The 20,880-nt window shown below is 40.1% G+C and overlaps 1 protein-coding gene across 5 annotated transcripts in view; it reads right to left on the bottom strand.

Moving 5' to 3' along the window:
- Window positions 1–910: 910 nt before the first annotated feature.
- LOC136881973 (zinc finger protein 860) overlaps window positions 911–20,880 on the bottom strand; it is a 147,436-nt gene continuing 127,466 nt past the window's right edge. For 4 of the 5 annotated variants that reach the window (XM_067154446.2, XM_067154445.2, XM_067154449.2 and 1 more), the window contains one exon: window positions 911–1,412. In XM_067154446.2, the coding sequence (XP_067010547.2) occupies window positions 1,061–1,412 (352 nt within the window). In that variant the 3' untranslated portion in view covers window positions 911–1,060. The remainder of the gene's footprint in view (window positions 1,413–20,880) is intronic. The other variant, XM_067154448.2, reaches the window with a different exon arrangement.

Below are 20,880 nucleotides of genomic sequence, written 5' to 3'. Positions count from 1 at the left end.
AACATCCAGAATTGGGAATATGACATTATCTCCCACTTAAGCAGGAATACAATTAGAATCACAGATCTAATATTTCTGTCGGGCTGAATAGCTCAGGAGTAGGGCCCTAACGAGAGCAATAGATCAAGCGCTGATTGGCTGTTAGGCATGTGACATCACTTGGTGAGCGATATGAAAAAAAAAAAGGGCATGGCTTGGAGACCATTTTGTTTTATGGCTTGCTTCACTAGAATATGCTTTCTTTTTTCTTGTTTTCTTCTTTCAGCACATAAGTAGTAATTTCATATACTGTGAACCAGCCACATGGCATTTTAAATGCAGTCCAATTTTCAACACATCACCCCTCTTAATATACATATAAACATTTTAAAACAAACTTGCTCCGTACCTTGTTAACACAGAACCCTCAGCTTATGTTGCCCACCGATGATTTAATATTCAACTTGTTAAAACAAAACTTCAATGAATGTAGACACGAGATTTCACTGTCATCTAACCTTGACATTTAGGCCTGTAAATGTCTACTAAACCCGACCGACTACCAACAGAGTGGTAACAAAGCAGAACAGAATTTGGGTTCTTTCTTTGTGTAGTCGACAATAGTACTTGTCAAATTGTAGTTTCCCTGACATCAAGTTTTCAGAATAACATATCGACAGCCTATTTCTAATAACACTTATCTGACAATGCTGTTCCTACATTCCTACATTACAGTACAGTGAGGTTCATTTTCCTTACACATTAGCACAGCAAAATGAACAACGAAAATTGTTGTGATGGACTGGATGTCCAAATGCGTCTGGGAGGCGTGCCCAGTGTTATGGGAAATAATGAAGAGGAACAGCATTGTCAGATACGTGGTACTGAACTAGGCCGTCGATATACACATAATATACAATAAAGAGTCACATTAACAAACAATAAATTTTATAGATACAACCCACAGGGAATGACAATTTACACACAAGAGGTAATAAAGTTGAATCAAGCATTCAGCATATTTTAAGTCAGTCTAGTCAATCTTCAAACGTGGAAGTTACCTTCCCTTAAATTCTTTACTCTATAGACGTTCCCTGTGCATATGAGGATTAGTCATCACTGCTCGGCTTGCCACTTCCACACATTCTTGAGCGAGCCTATGCTTGTTGAGAGCAAGTTTGCTCCTGAACAGTTTGTGACATGTTTCACAGGCGATTGGCTTCTTATCAGCATGGCTCTCCAGATGCAGCTTCAAGTTCCTGAGATGTCTGTACTTATTGCTACACAGCTTACACTTGTATCTGCGAGTGTCGACATGGTTCTTGAGGTGGGTATTCACTACCAGGTCACTCTTGAACCACTTCCCACACACAGGACATTCCGCACCACCAGTCCAAGGACGGTCACCATTCCGAACATCTGAAGACAGAAAACTGGAATAAATCAACTTAGTGGAACTAATAATTTATTTTGTAGCATGCAACGAAGTACAACTGGACTGAAAGCACCATACTGTATGCATGCAATTTGTTGGGCACGGTAAGGTAAGTGGGGACAGGAAGGAGAGCGCTGCTCTAACATCTATTTTCACACTACTGTCAACCAAAGAGAACGTAACAACTGTGAAAAAGTAGTAAATCAAATGGAGTCTGAATAATATTACTTTATACGTGTTCATACATATGTAGTTGATTTCACATAGTTATGGCAATGGTGTTATATCGTCTGAACACGTGGCAGCATTGCAAAGTCGAGAAACCCCATGTCATACGCCACCAACAGATCATATCCTTGGGCTAGATGCCAGTGCCCGACATATTCAGCGTGAATCCAGCCATGCTCCAAGATGGAAATAAGTGGAACAGTGGTGATATGTGATTACTGCAATTCTCCATGGCAAAAAGACCTGTCGGTGCCATGTGAAGCTCTGAGAAGCTGTAGGTGATAGCACCATCTCATACAAAACTGATGCATGGAGATGCATAACAAGTGAGGGCCGGGTGCATAGTGGACTTCCCAGAGCCTGGAACATCCTGTAAATTCACCAGATCTTGGTCCATGAGGCTTTGATATGATCCTCAAAACGAAAAAGCCGTTGCGTGGGATTGCGGTTTGCAATCATTGTAATGACATATCGGCGACGGGTGTTACATGCTGATGTATCTAACACCAACTATGGTATTTAACATCTTTCCCATCATTGGCAATAAGTTGGCACCCAGACAAAACGATTTAGGAGGATGTTTAGCCGTTTTGTAATGCGGGTTTGTGTTTAGTTTGTACGTAATAAAATACTAAAACACTACGTTCTATGTTCATATCTTTTGATTGCCCCCTGTCGTTAGCTCTTGTAACATATCATTGCTTACATCAGCATTGAGATCTAAATTGTCTTGGCCTTCTAACACACATCTTTGATTTGCCATGTTGCAACATTATTGGACAATGTACCAAAGAGGCCACGAGTTACAAAACGACGCTCGTATATGTGAACATGAAAAAGAAAGAGGCAAGTTTACGGAAATGGGGTGCTGTAGATTACTCGTACCCATCACGTACGCATCCTGCGGTCACAAGAAACACAGTAATGTGAAAAAATGCATGTGGGGAATCAAATTATGCACTATAATAATTTCTCATGCTGAATTCCTAAAAATACTAACAGATCAAGCTGCTAGACATATACAAAGCAAACTGGCTATGAGGAAACATCTGCTCAATGCCATATTAAGTCCAATGTTAATGATAATGAAGCGCATTTGTACATTTTACCAACACAACAATCTCACACTTCATGAATCTATGTATATCTATACAATTAATAAAAATGAGTTGGTTTTTGTTTGTTCCAGACAGGCTTGAAAACTACTGGACCAATTCAGCTGAAATTTGGGAAGGGCATAGCTTGAAATTCCAAAGAACTTTTGATATTGGTATATTTCAACGTTTCAACCTACTCAGGGATTTTACAGGGCTATGTCCTAAATTTGGATTTTTGCCTTACATTCACTAAAATAATACTGTACAATAGTTGGCCTGACTGAAAAATGAAGTGCACCATGTGACCGTGAAATTATATTTTCTACAAGAAACATCATATGCATTTTGTTTTCAAGAAGAAGAAGAAGAAGAAGAAGAAGAAGAAGGAGAAGAAGAAGAAGAAGAAGAAGAAGAAGAAGAAGAAGAAGAAGAAGAAGAAGAAAACAACGCTTTCTTATGTCTTTGACAGCCTTCACTAATGAACAGGCTAGATGCTCGTCATCATTGGTGTTAACTCGTTCGTTGGTTATATTTATATTCAGTGTTTGGGATTCATATTTATTGGGTTGATAATTCATATTTTATTTTGAGTCACTATATATTGTACTCGTGATCGTACTATATGTCAATGATAAGGATATAGATTCCCTCAGGGAACCTGAATTATTTGTTCTCTCTCACTCACTCAGCAGGCTTCTATGGGACATGAAGATCCCATGTCGATCACACAAACTGCCTCGGCTGAACTTTGTTTTGGGCGAGTTCTTGCCAGTTGTTCACATTAGGATGTCTACATAGCTTGAAGATCTTGTTTTTCCAGTGGCTACGTGGTCTTCCCACTGGTCATTTTCCTGTTAATTCTTTAAAGACAGACATAGTGTTTACAGTGCACTATGTTTTCTGGTATGCCTAGAGTAATTTTGTTAATTTCATTGATCTGTCTCTGTCTTATACTTGGCTTTGACAATATGAAAGTGACTGAGGTATGAGCGATGCTAGTAATGCCATTCCTTCTGCAGCCAGTCCCTGCTATGAATGGTGTGAAAATGTTGCTCGTAGGATCAGTTGGTGCATGCGTTTCAGTGGGCTTGGCAGACTGATATGTAATAGCAACTTCTGGCTCGGCGAGGAAAGCAACGGGAAACTACCTCACTCCTCATTTCCCTAGTACACCTTTTCAGTAATGCCTAGGCCATCTATGACAGCTGATGGCGGAGCTGTTGAGGATCCTACCAGCCTTAGGGCTGGAGACTGAACATACAAATACAAGACCATCCTATCACTTCCCATCCTTGGAAGATGACCAGCCCATTGAAGTCTCCTGGAACTGATGATGATGCTTGTTGGTGCTTGCTGTGATAGTGAGTGTATTTCTTTATTTGATCTCTTATTCCAGGTTTGAGATATAGAATCAAAGTACGGTCAAAAAATTTTCCTGTAAACTTTATTTTCGAAACCTGCAACTGATTTTTTTTTTTTTAAACTCCATGATTTTGAACCATAAGTTAGAACTGGCCTGATCACAGTATTGTATATTATCAGTTTTGTATTTCTCGTCAAAAATTTTAATACAAATAGAAGCTGTAGAGAGTAGCACACCTTGTTAGCATTCTGTATTCTAACTGATTTTCACTTCTCTTTGATTCTGTTCGCTAATCATAACTCGTAGGAACTTGAAAAGCTTAACTCGTTCAAAAGTATGTTTACCAATAAAGAGGTGACCAGTTCTCATTCACATCAATATTCCTCTTTATTATCATATAACGAGTCTTTTGGTCGTTAATTCTGAGGCCCAATTTTAACGCTGTCTCAAGTTCAATGAACAATTTCCATATTTCAATCTCATTTCTCCCTACGAGTACAATATCATCAGCGTACTCAAGCACTTTATAATACTGTTCGAGATGTATTCCCGCCAGAACTAATTTCAGTGATCTAATAACTTTTTCAAGAGCAATATTGAAAAGAAGAGAGGATACGGCATCGCCTTGTCTTAAACCAGGTCCGTTTTGGAAAGGGTCGGATCTTTTCCCATTGAGGAGAATTCTACTTGTATTGTCATCCATACACAGTCTACACAGGTTAATGATTTTAAAAGGGAAGCCAAATTCTGTCATGACATTGCACTGTCTCTATGAATTGAGTCGTATGCTTTCAGGAAATCAATAAACAAATAGTGAATACTTTGATTATATTCCCATATCATCTTATCATGGCGTGGCACTCTATTCCATAATTCTGATAAATCTTCATAAAAGGTATCCTTAATATCATCTTTTTCATTCGTTGGTGCACGACACTTTATTAAAGACAAATTAAACCATTGGGATCTTAAATAGTACAGTCTTTCGTTAACAGGTTCAAAGGAGATGACCGAAGAGAGGAAGTTATTCAACACACAAAATGCACTACCAAACTCATGTGATCCGTTTTCTTTACCACAACTTAAAAAAAGTCCACTTTTCCATATCCTGTATATCTGTTCCCAATAATCTTGTTTCCTGTATTGCTGCAACTACAATTTCGTGTTTTTCTAACTGCTGACTTAACATTCTAAAAGATCCAGATTTATACATAGTTCATACGTTCTATGCATCAATTATCATATCCGATTTCCTGCCAATAGTCATCTTATTGTGAGCATCATGTATCATCCAAGGCATATGTGAAATTTTCGTAACAAGCATTGTTTTCAGCAAAAGGGTTGTTAACTCATGGTATTAAAAACAAAAAAAAGTCATAAGATCACAAGGTATGGATAGGATAGAAAAAGTGAATCGCCTACAGACTATTTTTTAATTGAGAAACAACTGCACAATAGATTGTTGGATGAAAAAGTGATACCTAGTGCTGGAAAGAGATTATAGTCTCCTCACTGGATGCCTCAAGTTCAATCAATTTAAAGAAGTAAGAACTGCATAGGAAAAGAAACTCAAGACATGGAAGCTGAAGGACAATGATAGAACACCATATTCCTCATGTATCAGCCGCACCCCGAGTTTTTTAAAATCGAATATTCACATAAAAGTTTGTGCCGATTATGAGCCGCACATACAATTCATGGGCTTGTCGCAAGAATGTGCGTCTGTAGTAATAAACGGAAAAGGCCACTTCCACACACAGCATGAACTCAACCAAGTGGTACTGATTAGGTGGAACTAAAACCCTTGCCATAGTTGTCTAACATCAATTAGGAACATGAAGCTAATCTACTTAGATATGTGGAGCTTAAAAGTAAATATTCGTCATGGGGATAGTTAACAGTTACATGGCTTCATGAAAGTTAAACGTGGTGAAATTCATGGACAAAAATAATAACAGAATAGGGGGCCATGAGTTTTCTGTTTTCTCGAAAAACAAGTGAAAAATTTGAGAAAGCAGCAAGTGGCATATCGTGGCCCAAAACAGGGCAAATTCTTGGCTGTTGAAGTGTTACTGGAATGGGTGAAAGAGATGTGGAACAGCGGTTGCAGTGTTTCTCACTAAATGTTACAACTAAAAGTATGTGAAATTGCGCGATCCTAATTTAGTCCGGGAAACTTATTCAACATCCTATAAAAACTTATGCAAGGCAAGTCGTGGGTGGGTTACTCAGTTTATGTGGCATAATAACCTGTCATTGTGGTGGAAAAAATCCTTGTGCCAAACAATGCCTAACGAATGCTCCGATAAGTTAAAGAGTTTTACAGGCATGTGATCAGGTTCAGAACTCTTATTTCCTCTTGCATATCAGTAACGCCGACCAAACCCCTCTGTATTTTGACATGCCAAGGAACACGGCTGTTTCTGAGAAGAGAGCAGCAAGTGTTCTAATTAAAACTAATGGCAACAAAAAGTTACGTTGTGCGATGATGTTGGCCATTACTGCTGATGGCCATAAACTACCTCCATATGTCATATTTAAACACAAAACATTACTGAAGAACATCACATTCCCAAAGCCACAATGCTTGTGATTCTGCTTAAATGTTCTTCAGCAGAGTATACAATGTACAAAAACAAAGAATGATTGAAAAACTGTACACGGAGGCTATTTATTACTTTATACTGCATTCGTAATTTACCCCAACTATAGGCCTTTCACTTGCGGAGGGGCTACATTGTTTACATTTAAGACACTTTGGAGAATACATTTTGAACAAAGAGGTACACCTCAACTCCGCTCATGTAAAAGAAGCGCCTTAAGGAACGCTATCTCTCTAAAAAAAAAAAAAAAGTGAAAAACCTATGGCATGAAGTTGGGACATTGACCTGAAGATGTCACCGTTGGAGTATTGAGTAACTATGTTATTGCAAAGTTGCCTAAACTGACTGGATTTATTTGCTTTATGTTTGTTTACTTCAATAAGTTTAAACTTCCCTCCCTAGATGTCTTTACAAAAAACAAAACAAAAAACTGATGTCATGCACTCTGGTGTAAGACGGAAGATTAGTGATTTAAAGAAGGTTTTTGTTCTCTCGTTTCCCAACTAAATTAATGTTCATTTATTTTGTTATTTCAAGGTTTGCAACACTTCTTTCTCATTCTGCCAGTTTTTTAATCTGGCCAATCATGAATTTTCTGTAATTTTCAACCAATCACACATTTCTTGTTCATTTTGAATTTGCCAATAAAAATGAGAGGGCGTGTCCAGGCTTTGTCCAGAACCCTCTAGAACCGTCCCCTCGCGTATATAAGCTGCGGCCTTGCAGGCAACCTTGTCTTTTGATCGCCGTATTTCTGAGAGAGTGTGTGTTAAGACAGGAGGCCTCATTCTTCGCCAGGCAGGCCAACAGCCATGGTAATAGCCACCAGTCTTATTTTTCTGTAGCTACCTCCGCAGACTTACACGAGGGGAAGGTTATAATTTCTAACTATGTAACCTCCTGTTTTCTAAAATGTAAACTTTCTTTCGGCGAATGTAAAATTTCATAAAAATCTTAAACTGTAAATGGGGATAGAAAGTGCGTTACCCTCTTGAGTTCCCCTTCAACTTAGTTTGAGGTGACTATGACTTTTTAACCTTTTCTCCTTTCTGTAAAGTGTTAAATTAACCTCCATTCTAGTCACTTCAGTAGCTTGGGATTAGCCTCTGCATCATCAGGCCAAGAGCCCAATTAGGGTTTTTAATTTTCTAGGAGTACGCCTACATTAATTTTGTGTTCGGGCCAGTAATTTAACCTGTTCTTCTTTCCACGAAGGCCCACTAGTTTGGGTAATTGATACCCCAGTTTACAAATTGTAAATGTTAGGTTGGGCCTAGAGAGGCCGGAAGGTGTTATATTTTGTGTAATATTGCCTTGAGTAGGCGGTAAGAAATCAAGAGCGCAGTCTCCTTGGTTAAAGTTGTTGAGCATGCAAGCTCTTTTCTGAGATTGTCAATTTCCTCTAGAAGGCTATACGTATGTAACCTTTGGAGCAAAGTGCTCTGGAATTTGGAAGATTTCTGTCCTTGTCTAAATAATACCAATTTGTAAACTAGGGGGCATGAAGCCCAAAACTGTTAAATTCCCTATTCTGGGGTTCTCTATTTTAATATCCAAATGTGTCATTGTTATTTCATTAAGTGAAAAGTTGTTAAGTTTGTTTTCTGAAAACAACTTAATCTTTGATATAGTAGATAAGACCCATTCCCACCAGCACCTTCTTTCACCTCTTTCTGCTCCACGGAATCTCCGTAACACATTTTATTTTAATCGTACAGTACCATGTCATTCAAAAACACTGCTGAAGAACGTACGTTAAAATATTTTGAGTGTATCCGGTGAAATATTCTGTGATATAAGTTCAACAACATTGGCAACATTAACTCATTTAATACAGTATGCACTACTGTATCACTGAGTAATTTTGTGTTTTGCTGACAATGCCATATCAGTAACATGATGATCGTAAATGGGTGACGCACTACCAGCTCAGCACACGGACGTGATCGAGCTCGCAATGGCATTCACGACAATGTGCGAGAAAGCGAAGGAAGAATATCAGACCAGGAACAGAAACAAACTGATGCAAGAACATAGTGCTCGCATCTCCTACTAGTTCATCAGACTGACTACAAATTTGACGTCAGTTTTGTGGTTTAGAAAAATTAAGCTGTGATTGAAAATTACACTCGGCTTTTGTCGTGATGACATGCAAGTAAGCTGGTAAAAACCTGTCGTCTTTTAAGCATGGTCCTCGAGTAATGATCTAAGTTTAGACTATTACCTCGGCATTTAGTACAGTTATTGGTCTTCTTTTTTTGGCTAATGGCTTTACGTCGCACCGACACAGATAGGTCTTATGGTGACGATGAAATAGGAAAGGCCTAGGAGTTGGAATGAAGTGGCCGTGACCTTAATTAAGGTACAGCCCCAGCATTTGTCTGGTGTGAAAATGGGAAACCACGGAAAACCATCTTCAGGGCTGCCGACAGTGGGATTCGAACCCACTATCTCCTGGACGCTAGCTCACAGCCGCACGCCCCTAACCGCACGGCCAACTCGCCCGGTAGTTATTGTTTTTCAGGCACATGGTAACTTGTTTCAAGTAATTGGACTAATTATAATGGACTGGATAACATAAAATTGCAATTAATATTTCTACAGCATGTGATGTAAAAAGCAACATCATCACCGCCTGCTCCCAGTCCGACGTCATCATACGTAACAACAGACCATAAATTCCATTATAGCCTTTGGTGAAGTTGTATTGAAATCGCTGCTCATTTTAACTATGTTTTCGTGCAATACTTACCATGCTTAATTTAACAGTGGATGTACCAGTCTCAGCCTCTATTGTAATAATGTTGTACTACTCAAAAGCCGCATGGGAATTGCGCGGCATCTGTTTGAGATGTTATTTAAGTACCTCTCTAATAATACGAGGCATGTTTTTTAAGTAGGTACCCTTTTGAAATAAATGAAAAACAGATTTTTTTAACAATTTTATTTTTATATGAAAGCCTGTACATCACTCTACTTTTCAACATTCCCACCAATATTGAGTCACTTGTCATATCGTACGAGCTTTTGCTTACCATCCTCATAGACGTTGGCCGACTGATTTGTCAGCCATATGTTTCTTCAAATGCAGGAACAAGTGGTAATCACTGGGTGCAAGATCGTGTCTGTATGAAGGGTGATTGAGTTGTTCCCAGCGAAATGATGTGATGAGGTCTTGGGTTCGATGAGTCGCATGTGGGCGTGCATGGTCATGAAGCAAAACAATGCCCTTGCTGAGCATGCCACGCCTTTGTTCTGAATTGAGCAGTGCAATTTGTTTAAGGTCTCACAATAAGTTGCTGAATTGATTGTCTCACCATGGGGCAAAAAGTCCACCAGTAACACCCCTTTCTGTCTCAAAACACGGTACACATTATTTTCCGGGCTGACACTGTTTGCTTGAACTTCACTTTCTTGGGTGAAGTTGAATGTCGCCATACCATAGACTGCTGTTTTGATTCAGGGGTAACGTAGGCCACCCAGGTTTCATCCCCCGTTACAATTTGACTCAAAAAATCATCACCTTCCTCATGGTAATGCTCCAGGAAAGTTAAGGCACTGCCCAAACGTTTGCTTTTGTGCTCCTCCGTCAACATTTTCGGTACTCAGCGTGAGCACACCTTTCGGTAATATACTGTAATAGTTCACTCACAATTTCATAAAGAACACTTCGAGAAACTTGAGGAAACACGTCAGATAACAACGTAATCGTAAAGCATCTGTTTTCTCTCACTGCTCGGTCAACTGCCTGCACCAAATCTTCACTAATAACTGAAGGTCGCCCACTCCGTTCTTCATAATGCACAACTTTGCGGCCACCTTTAAATGCTTGAACCTATTTCCTAACCATTCCGAGGAAACACGTCAGATAACAACGTAATCGTAAAGCGTCTGTTTTCTCTCACTGCTCGGTCAACTGCCTGCACCAAATCTTCACTAATAACTGAAGGTCGCCCACTCCGTTCTTCATAATGCAACAACTTTGCGGCCACCTTTAAATGCTTGAACCTATTTCCTAACCATTCCATCGCTCTTAATGTTTGGTCTGTAAACTGCATAGATCTCACAATGAATATTGATAGCCTTCAAACCTTTTGCACTCAGAAAATGAATAACAGACCGGACCTTCACAGTCGGCGGGATTCTCTATCGGAGAGGCCATTTCAAATGCTTGATAACAAACGTACACAAGAACGACTATTGCCGTAATGGCATCTCAGCCCTGCCAATAGATGCAGGTACACAGCGCGCATGCACGGAATGCCGACTGCAGTGCTGCATCCGTGGAATATCAAAACGATACTTAAACGTGCCCCGTAGTTTCAATGGCTACGATATGTCCCCAGGTCTTTAAAACATTTTGTCTGGAAACTTTCCACATAACAGCTACATCCGCAATTTTAGGACCATACAATTGGCATAAAAAGTGCGGCCGATATGCGAATAAATACGGTACTAGAGTTCAAAGATAACATCAAAATATTACTATTAAAGACAGATGTAAAAACAGTTGAGAAGAAATGGAAAGATCTGAAAGAAAATCTAGTAACGATAACTGAGAAGGTGTGGACAAACCAGTGGCACAAGGAAATGGAAGGAAACTCCATAGAGGAATGACTGAACACCCCTATATTGGCTCCCAATTCTGTCAGGAATAATGCCTCCTGATTAAAGAAGATCAAATGCTCTCATTCGAGAGTTCAAGAAGATAGAAATGAACCCTAAACTGCCTGTTCTGGATGAAATTCCTGTTCTCAAGATAACGAGGCTAAATCTCATCATCCATCTTTGCGTGATGCTGTCACATTGGCTGATGGGAATTTTCACCTTTTAGAAGAATGGAGAAGTCGCTGGAAAGTTTCCACAGACAGTTCCTTACACAACATCTTGTATGGTAAACATCTTCCTGGTAGACATCATCTACCCCGTAAGATTTGGACCACTCTGAATCGGGTGAGAACAAATCATGGACGGTGCAGGGATGCCCTTTATAAGTGGAAACATACTTCATCACCAGAGTGCGACTGTGGTGCATCTCGGCAAATGATCCCCCATATTGTACGTGAATGTACACAACGTTCCTACACAGGTAGCCCGAGTGACTTTTTGAAACTAACAGAGGAAGCCATACAGTGGATCACCCAACTGGACATTCTGCTATAAAACATGTTTCTTGTCTGTGTATATTTGTAAATACGATATACTTGTATATATGCACCTAACTTGTTGCCATATGCCAATGATAATGCTCCCCTCAACAAGAACATGTTTAGAAAATATTTCAAAGACCAGACTGACCATAAAATGGAATTGTACGGAGTTGCTAAAAAAACAAGGAAGACAAGTTATTACAGAAGAATCAGGGAAGCGGCTGGCTGAACAAGTGGAGCAATTTTAATGGCAAAAAGAAAATGTTATACGCAACGATGAAAAAACAGAAAAGACATAAAGAACACTCCGAATACCTATAGTCCATCTTCGTAGTAAGCGTCTTTCTGGACGACCGGAGGTGTGGCCTAGCCTCGTGTGCGAGGAACTATGGGAGCGTTCGCGCTGGTGGTGGGGGAAAAACTTGAACCTTTCCTCCAGCTGACAGTCGAGTTCAGGCAGCGGACGTAGCCCTGGGAACTGACTGAAATAGTGTGGAAAGCTTAGGCGCGATACGTTCCCGGGTCGGGGTGGTCATTATGCAATGGCTCATCGGTGTACATACATCACACTAACTCAAAGGTGTAGGAATTACTTAATATGATAAACTAGTGAAAATAAAATAGTACCGTACATTGTACAAATCGAGTCTTATATTTCGATTGTCTGCCTTAAAACCTTGTCAATTAACTACACAGGCCTTTGAGCATAACATTCTAAAATTTCAGTTCTATTCCAGTACGGAAATACTTCGTAACTTTCGTCGTAAATGTTGGTGACGTCAAGAAATCAGAGGGTCATGCCTAAAAGAATTCATATCGGATGATGCTTTCGACACAACATGAAATAAATCTCAGTGTATAGTAAAAGTGGAGGTCAATATTTTGGCACTCTGGAGCCTTTAATTTATTCTTATACATTCTTACGAATATGAAATCTGTTATATAAAATTGAAAGGTTTGAACCATTTGGTAGAAAATCAATTGAACATAAGACAGTAACTTGCAACTGGTAATACTGCGAATAAAGGAAGTTCGTTTGAAACTGTACTGTACTGTATACCAAGGAAAGGCACATCGGTACGCGCTATCAGTTCATCAATCGCCTAACGAATAGGAGGAAGTTGTTTCTACTGACAGCCTGGAGATATAATCTACTTAACGTGATTTCTAGTGAAATACGTATAAAAGAGATTAATTAATGCAAATTTGTCGGGAAAATGCAGAGAAGAAGCATTAGTAGAAATACTTCAGCTACTTTCATAATAACATTAACAATGTCTACTTTTCTTGTCCATGAGAAGAAATATAATAATATATAATACTCTTGAATAACCTGCTATTGTTATGACTGAGAGAACAGGTCTCCTACAGCAACAGCAGCAACAAAAACAACAACGAAAACAGCAACAAAATGCTCCGGAACAATAGACAATATAAATCTGTCTCATAAAATCAGAGCAAAAATATTATCGGACTTCTTACGTGTTCTATGATCACGTTTGTTTAATATTCGGAGTTCAGGGATCGTATTTACAAATTATTCAGAATAATCTTCACTCTCGTCTGAATCAGTGTCATCTGAAGTTTCACCGAGGTTGATGTCGGACTGGTCTAATTCTAATTCCTTATGCATGGTGTTGTCACGCTCCCAGTATTCCTGCTCAGTGTCTTTTACATGGTCGCAACATTTTTTCCGTTTGTCTTGCGAATACTGTGCAAGCAATATCCGCAAAGAGCTTCCTTTTTGTCGAGTGTGTCTGCTGTCAAGTCACGAGTGATCTATAAGACAGAGAAATATTTCGTACAGAATAAGCATTTTTATTTATATTGGGAGTAGGAGCGCCTCATTTATGAACAGAGAAGGCATTAGAGATGCTATGGCACACATTTTTATGCTAAAAAAATAATTATGCTGTATTACTTTTAATTGCGATATATTCTTTTTTTTTGCTAGGGGCTTTACGTCGCACCGACACAGATAGGTCTTATGGCGACGATGGGATAGGAAAGGCCTAGGAGTTGGAAGGAAGCGGCCGTAGCCTTAATTAAGGTACAGCCCCAGCATTTACCTGGTGTGAAAAATGGGAAACCACGGAAAACCATCTTCAGGGCTGCCGATAGTGGGATTCGAACCTACTATCTCCCGGATGCAAGCTCACAGCCACGCGCCTCTACGCGCATGGCCAACTCGCCCGGTGAGATATATTCTTATCACGGACCTCTCCTTTGATATCTCCCCAAACCGACTCAGTGTGATTGAGATCTGGATGATATGTTTCATATGTTCACTCATGGTATAAACACTTTCACGTGCCTAGCCTCGCAGTGGTCTCCCAGATTTAGAAGAGGACCTAGAAGCCATGCTCGTCACTTCAGTAATTTCAACTTAGCCCGCACGTAACAACACGCGCCGCTTGAGAGACGTTTTCACTTCAGCGCTAGCCTGGCGACTGGACCTGCTGTAGGAGTGGGGGGACGATAGCTCCCACCACTGCATGCGCAACCATTTCTCGCGCAGGACGCTTTCAACCAAAACGGACTATAGGAGTTGATAGTGAAAATCTGATCACGGATGATAAGATGAAAGAAATTTGGAAGACTTCCTCTGATGAACTGCTAAATGTGAATTATATACAGCCTATGCAAGAAGACAGCAATGTCTCATATCCATCTGCATCTGACAACTACTCAGAATTAACACTGAATGCTGGAAGGACGTGGGTTCGAATGCCCGTCAGGAAGTCGTAAAATTTAAGAAATTATATTTGCACTTCCGGAGTTGCACATGGCCCTGAGGTTCACTCAGCCTACACAAAACATGAGTACCAGGTTAATTCCTGGGGGCAAAGGCAGCCGGGCGTAGAGCTAAGCACTATACCCCATCCAGTGATGAGGTTACAGATAGTGGAAGCCTTTGCCTACCACCCCTTCAAAGGGCCTTCATGGCCAGTACGGAGATGGCTTTGCCTTGGATTAAAACATTGAATGACGTGGAATATGCCAGAAAATACATCAAAACCAGAAAATCAGCTGATGCCGATGAAATTAAATGGAGAAATGATCAAAGCTATGGGCGTTATTGAAAAATATTAGATCTAAAGGCTCTTCCAAATGCAAGCTGATAGCTAAGTGAAGCAAACCGCGCAGCCACTTGCTTGGTGCAATCTATTTCTTGTCAGCCCTCGACAAGATTATTTTTCCTTCCGAACTTCACCAGGAAGTGGGGTTCAACACTCATAAACGAGCCATTTCAAGAGATCTTAAGCCTTGATGTGCAAAGCTGTTCTTTCTGCTTCATAACTTTTACCCTAGTCTCTTCATTTTGTTGTCCCCAATTACCTCAGTCACTATCACTGTGTTTATGCTATTCATATTCTAATTTACTATTTATGACTCAATGGTATAACTTTACATCTCCCAGCCCAACGTTTATAACATTATAAGGAAGCAAAAATAATGCAAATCTTACTTGGAATTCCTTTTAGAGAACAGATGTGTTCATTGCCATGTCTAGGAACCCACCATCCCTCCCGAAGAAGTAAATTTACTTTTATAACTTAATAAAGAGCAGCAGCCGCCATCGTCTATGGCTAATGTAGCATCTTGCATTCTCATTGGTCAACTTGAACGGAATGTGACGTCATTGCCATCAATGCTGATAAATACATCGCGTTACCAACCCCGGCTGAATAAAAGCACAAACAAAAGCACCATGTAAAATAACAATGCGGCTTGTAACCGTCCAGACCAATGGTCTTGTCCACAGCAAGAATCCTAACCGTCCAAACCAATCGTGCTTCCTCACGAAACTAGTGGCTATCGTAACCGTCTGCACGGCAAGAACCAATCCAGACCAATCGTGTAACAATAATCACCACCCCCAGCCATCGAAGAACCTCACTCATTAGTTCCTCAGTACAGAGGCTGACAGCTCTAACCACAGCTTCACAACATCCTTCCCAAGAAGGGCGCGAGCGTGTAAACAACGACAGTCGTTCAGAGCGCAACTGAATGTAGCGAGTACTGGGCTGCGAGAAGTAAAGTGATAATTGACTCAATTTGTCACTTGTTTCTTCTCACTCATATTGGCTGGTTGGATATTTTTTGTTCAGTGCTTGTCCTATGTTCAAAGTTATACCACCTGCATTCATCCTTATTTCTTCCCTTTCCATGTGCTCATACACCTTTCTCTGTAAAGTATACACCCACATCAAGAATGAAGTTGCAGTGGTGGTGGCAATTCTTTTAACGGGAAGAACAACTAGGGAACCATCCTCTATTAACATTAATCAGAGAGAGATAATAGAAGTAATCTGACACTTCAAATAAATGAAGGTATCGGCCAAAGAAAGACAAAGGACACGAAGGGCAGGAAAATGAAAGACTCCCTAGGCCTCCATACGTAATACCGCCAGGGTTGGGAAAGAAAAAGACTTGACCAAGGGCGGTCGGATAGGATAGATTAAAGTAAGGAGAGAGGCACATAGAAGTAATGCCCGGACTCAGCTAACGGCCCATGGTCGCAAACCTATGCTCCCGAGTTAAGAGCCCCAAGTCCCCTCTTACGACAGGCAAGGGATACCGTGGGTGTTATTCTACTGTCAAGGTGAGCGTTGATGCCTGATAAACGAGGGAAGCAGAAACAAGCTCACTGCACACTGAGAAAAAAAAAATGGCTGTAGAAGACATAATGAAAGAGTTCATCTATGTGAAGACAACAGAGTATGAAAATGAAGTGAATGTCTTTGTTCTATTGTGTTTTCACGTTTGTCCTTATTTCCTCTGTCTGTATACCCTCCTTTGCACACTGACTTGTTATAGCGTTTATCGTATTGCAGAGATGCCATCTATTACGATTCAATCATAATTAAGAATTACCCATCTTAATTACGTCTTTACGAATGACACACCACAAATTACAATTTTTTCTTGTTTTTTAAATGTAAGTGTATGAAGTGTTCGAAAGGATACACGAGAAATGCCATTTCAGCTTGAATTCTCAGAATATTATTTTCGGATTTCTCAGTAATCATTTATACCCCTGCCCTTTCCTGTACCTCATTTAAGAATATTTCGAGTTTTTACGCGCCAAACACAGTGTGCTTCCAGTACCGGAAAAATAGCCACCTGTGAAGTGATATCTTGCTGAGTTGTTGCCTTTGATTGTCACATAATCAGACTTCCATGCAAGTATCTGAGTACTTTTGTCTTTGTTTTGGCGTCAAAGTGTGTGCGTGACTGTTGAAGAAGTATTTATTGTGATTTTGGTTGCCAAATTTACATATATTGCTCTTCTACGATATATGCTAATCATGTGTTACATAATGCAAACAGTTTGAAATAAACAATGAAACGATTTCTTGTGCAGGAAAATACGTGTGGTGGCGTTACCGTGACGAGTGACGCTAGTAAAAAACCAAAAATAGTTCAAAAATTTAGGGAGAAATACTCGAAAGAATGGCCCTGTTTACCGTGTTCTTAAAAATCTTCCTCACACGTGTTTTGTAGTGTGTGTAGCCGCGATTTTCAGTTGTGCAGGGTGGACAAGGCGACTGTCGTAAACACGTGGCTAGCAAAATTCATATGGATACAGTTAAGCTGAAGGACACAAACAAGAATTTAACCATTTTTGCTAAATCCTCGGAAGATGAAAGCTCAGTAACAAACGCGGGATTATTTTTTACGACTTTTCTTGACAAACACAAATTGCCTTTAGCTTGCAATGACCATGCGGGACGTTTCTTCAAGAAAATGTTTCCCGATTCGAAAATAGCTTCAAAGTACGGTTGTGCGAGAACAAAAAGGGGAGAACTAGTTAAAAATTTTGGCTTCTACAGTTGAGGGAAAGGTAACAGGGTTAATGAAGTACCAGCCCTTTGCCATGGCAACAGAAGACAGTTAACGATATGAATGACAAAAAGTTCTACCCATTAATTATGATGCTTTTCGATGGGGAATCTACGCAAATTTCAATGATAATTCTTAGAATTCGGGAATCCAACGACAATACAGGCAAAGGAATATTCAAAGTTTTGGATGATGAACTGAAGAAGAGGGGATTCCTTGGGATAATGACGTAGGTTTAGCATGTGATAATGTGAGTACTATGATTGGTGTTTCCAAAGGTACGAGCTCCTTGATTTTTAAAGGAAATCCTAATATTTTTGTGCAAGGCTGTGCTTGTCATCTTGTGCACTTATCTGCTCAAAAGGGGTGCAGTGCTCCTGTAAATGTTAATAATGAACAGTTTTCAATTGATATTTACTACTATTTGCTGAAGAGTTCAATGAGGCAAAATGCTTTAAAGGTATGCCAAGAACACTTTGGTGAAAAGCCTCACAAAATTTTGAAGTATGTTTCTATCAGGTGTTTATCTCTTCTACAGTGTTTATGTTCTTCTGTGAATCAGATTCTGACAAGGCCAACTCAAAATGTCAAAGTTAAGGAACAATTTGAAAATCCATATACTATTCCAAGCTTTACCTTTTGTTTCTCAACTCTGTTCTTCCACTTTTCAACTCCTAAAATTCATTCCTCCAACAAGAGACACCACTTATTCATGAACTTCATTCAAAGTTAAATGAATTTTTCAACGACCTTATTGTTCGCTTTGTGAGAGCATCCTCTGTTCCAGAGTCTGATAGTAATTTGCTTTGGTTGTGGCATCATACACAACCATTAACCCGGCTCAAGGGAGAGAGGGTCACCTTCCCTGTTCTCCACTTGAGTAATTCTTGCCTGGCGCATCCACACTGCGGGGGTGGGCATCCTCCACACCAGTAGGCCAGTGTGAAAGGATGGCTAAGTTCAGACAGGGACCCAGCAGCACGGGGTATAACGTGGAACCCATGCCCAGGGTTACGGGTGAAGACCTTAACGGCATCTTTGGCAGAGATGGTGGATGAGGCAACCCATCCTCCCTGGGGAAAATTAGAAGAGGACACCACTGCCTTGTGGAGAAGAGGGATCTTCATAGGCTAAGGGAGTAAACCCCGAAAGAAAATCCTCAACTGTGTTAGGCCTAGCAAGTCAACAGTTGAGTATGAATATATTGCTTTCAAATCTAAAACAAGCCTCGGATGGAAGAATAAATTAATTACCGGACATGGCAGTTCCTCTCGTACCGTCCAAATTTATGATGGCCAAAAGCCTGATGCTCATCGGAGATACCAGAAGGTACACAACCCTCTCAGGAAAGAGCGACTGAAAATTGGTACACTCAATATCCTTACTCTCGCCAACAAATATGAAGAACTTGTGGACCTTATGGAGAGGCGTAAGCTCAAGCAAGGTATTGGGGTTGAGCGAGACAAAATGGAAAGGATATGGGAAGAAGCCCTTGAGAAATGGATATGTGCTGTACTGGAGTGGGAACAATGATGAATCCAAAAATGGAGTTGGCTTCCTCCTTCATAAAGATATAGACACACAGACAGATGTCAAATATGTGAGTGATAGGATCATCCAGACGAGACTAAGTGTTGGTAATGCACATCAAACTCTCCTGCAAGTATATGCACCGCAGACAGGATGTACCACAGAAGAGAAAGAGCAATTCCTTATCGAACTTGAGGAACAAATAACAGAGAACACAATCATTATGGATGATCTGAATGCCCAAGTTGGTAAAGAAAGACTAGATTGTGAAAACATCGTTGGCCCCCATGGCTATGGTAACAGAAACTCTGAAGGAGAGAACCTGATTGATTTCTGTGTGCGAAACAACTTAATCATCCAGAACACATGGTATCAGGAGAGGGACAGCCATAAAATAACGAGATACAGCTGGAATGGAAAGCTCAAGACTATGATCAACTTCATCATCACTGACAGAAAAGCGGGTCAGCATGTTACAGATGTTTAAGTCATACCCAGCGAGTGCCTAGATAGCGACCATCGGCTATTAATCGCTGACCTAAAAGATGTTCATGTGCCCAAAATTAAACAAAAGAAAATGCCCAAGATTAAGACATGGCTGTTGAAAGACATGGAGAAGAAAGGAAACTATGAAGCAAGGATAACAGCTAAATTACCCAAAACTAAGAAAGGGGGAGTAGAAGAAGAATGGGCCTTATTCAAAGAAACCCTTGTAAAAGAAGTCACGGAAATTTGTGGAAAAACAAGTGCCACACCAAAAGAGAAGGAAACACCTTGGTGGAATGACCAAGTGAAGACAGCAGTAAAGGATAGAAATATACTGAAAAGAAAATTAGACCTCGAAAAACAGAAAACAGATGATAGACGAAATGAATTAGAAATTGAACATCTAGCATAGGAATACCGGAAAAAGAAACTGGCTGTAAAAAGACTGATCCAGGAAGAAAAGGAGAAGTGCTGGGATGACTTTACTACAAGGATAGAGGAAGACTGTCAAAGGAAGTAGGAAACTACTATACAAAATAGTAAACAGTAAAAGAAATGAAAATATAAACATCCTTGCACTGGAAACAGATGATGGTAGCTTAATACAAACAGAGGAAGGGATCAGGGATGAAATGAAGTACTTCAACATGCTGTTAAATGGAGATGGGGGCAACACCACCACCAATGATTGTAGTGTAGATGAAGCCAAAAGCAACAAATACCCATTAACATGGCTTGAGGTAGAAACAGCACTAAAGAGCATGCGAAATGGGAAGCCCCCAAGCTTTGATGATCTCAGCTCAGACATGATAAAGGCAGCTGAAATACCAGGCTTGAATTGGGTATATAGAGTGTTATCAGTGATTTGGGAAAGTAACAAAATTCCAGAAGATTGGAGTAAAGGAGTCATCATCCTGCTGTTCAAAAAAAGGCAACCGACGGAAATGTGGAAAGTACAGAGGCATCACGCTGTTGTCACACTCACTGAAGCTGCTGGAAAAGATCATAGAAAAGAGGAAGATAGTGGAACCTTTGCTTGAGGAAGAACAACACGGGTTCAGGAAAGGTCGGAGAACTGTGGATCTTATCTTTGCAGTAAAGATGCTGACAGAAAAGTACTGGGAATACGGAAGAAATCAAGTGATTGCATTTATGGACATTG

The sequence above is a fragment of the Anabrus simplex genome, chromosome 10 (genome assembly GCF_040414725.1).
Source record: "Anabrus simplex isolate iqAnaSimp1 chromosome 10, ASM4041472v1, whole genome shotgun sequence".
NCBI lineage: Eukaryota > Metazoa > Arthropoda > Insecta > Orthoptera > Tettigoniidae > Anabrus > Anabrus simplex.
Note: the sequence above shows the minus strand (reverse complement) of the source record. Positions and strands in the feature narration are given on the sequence as shown.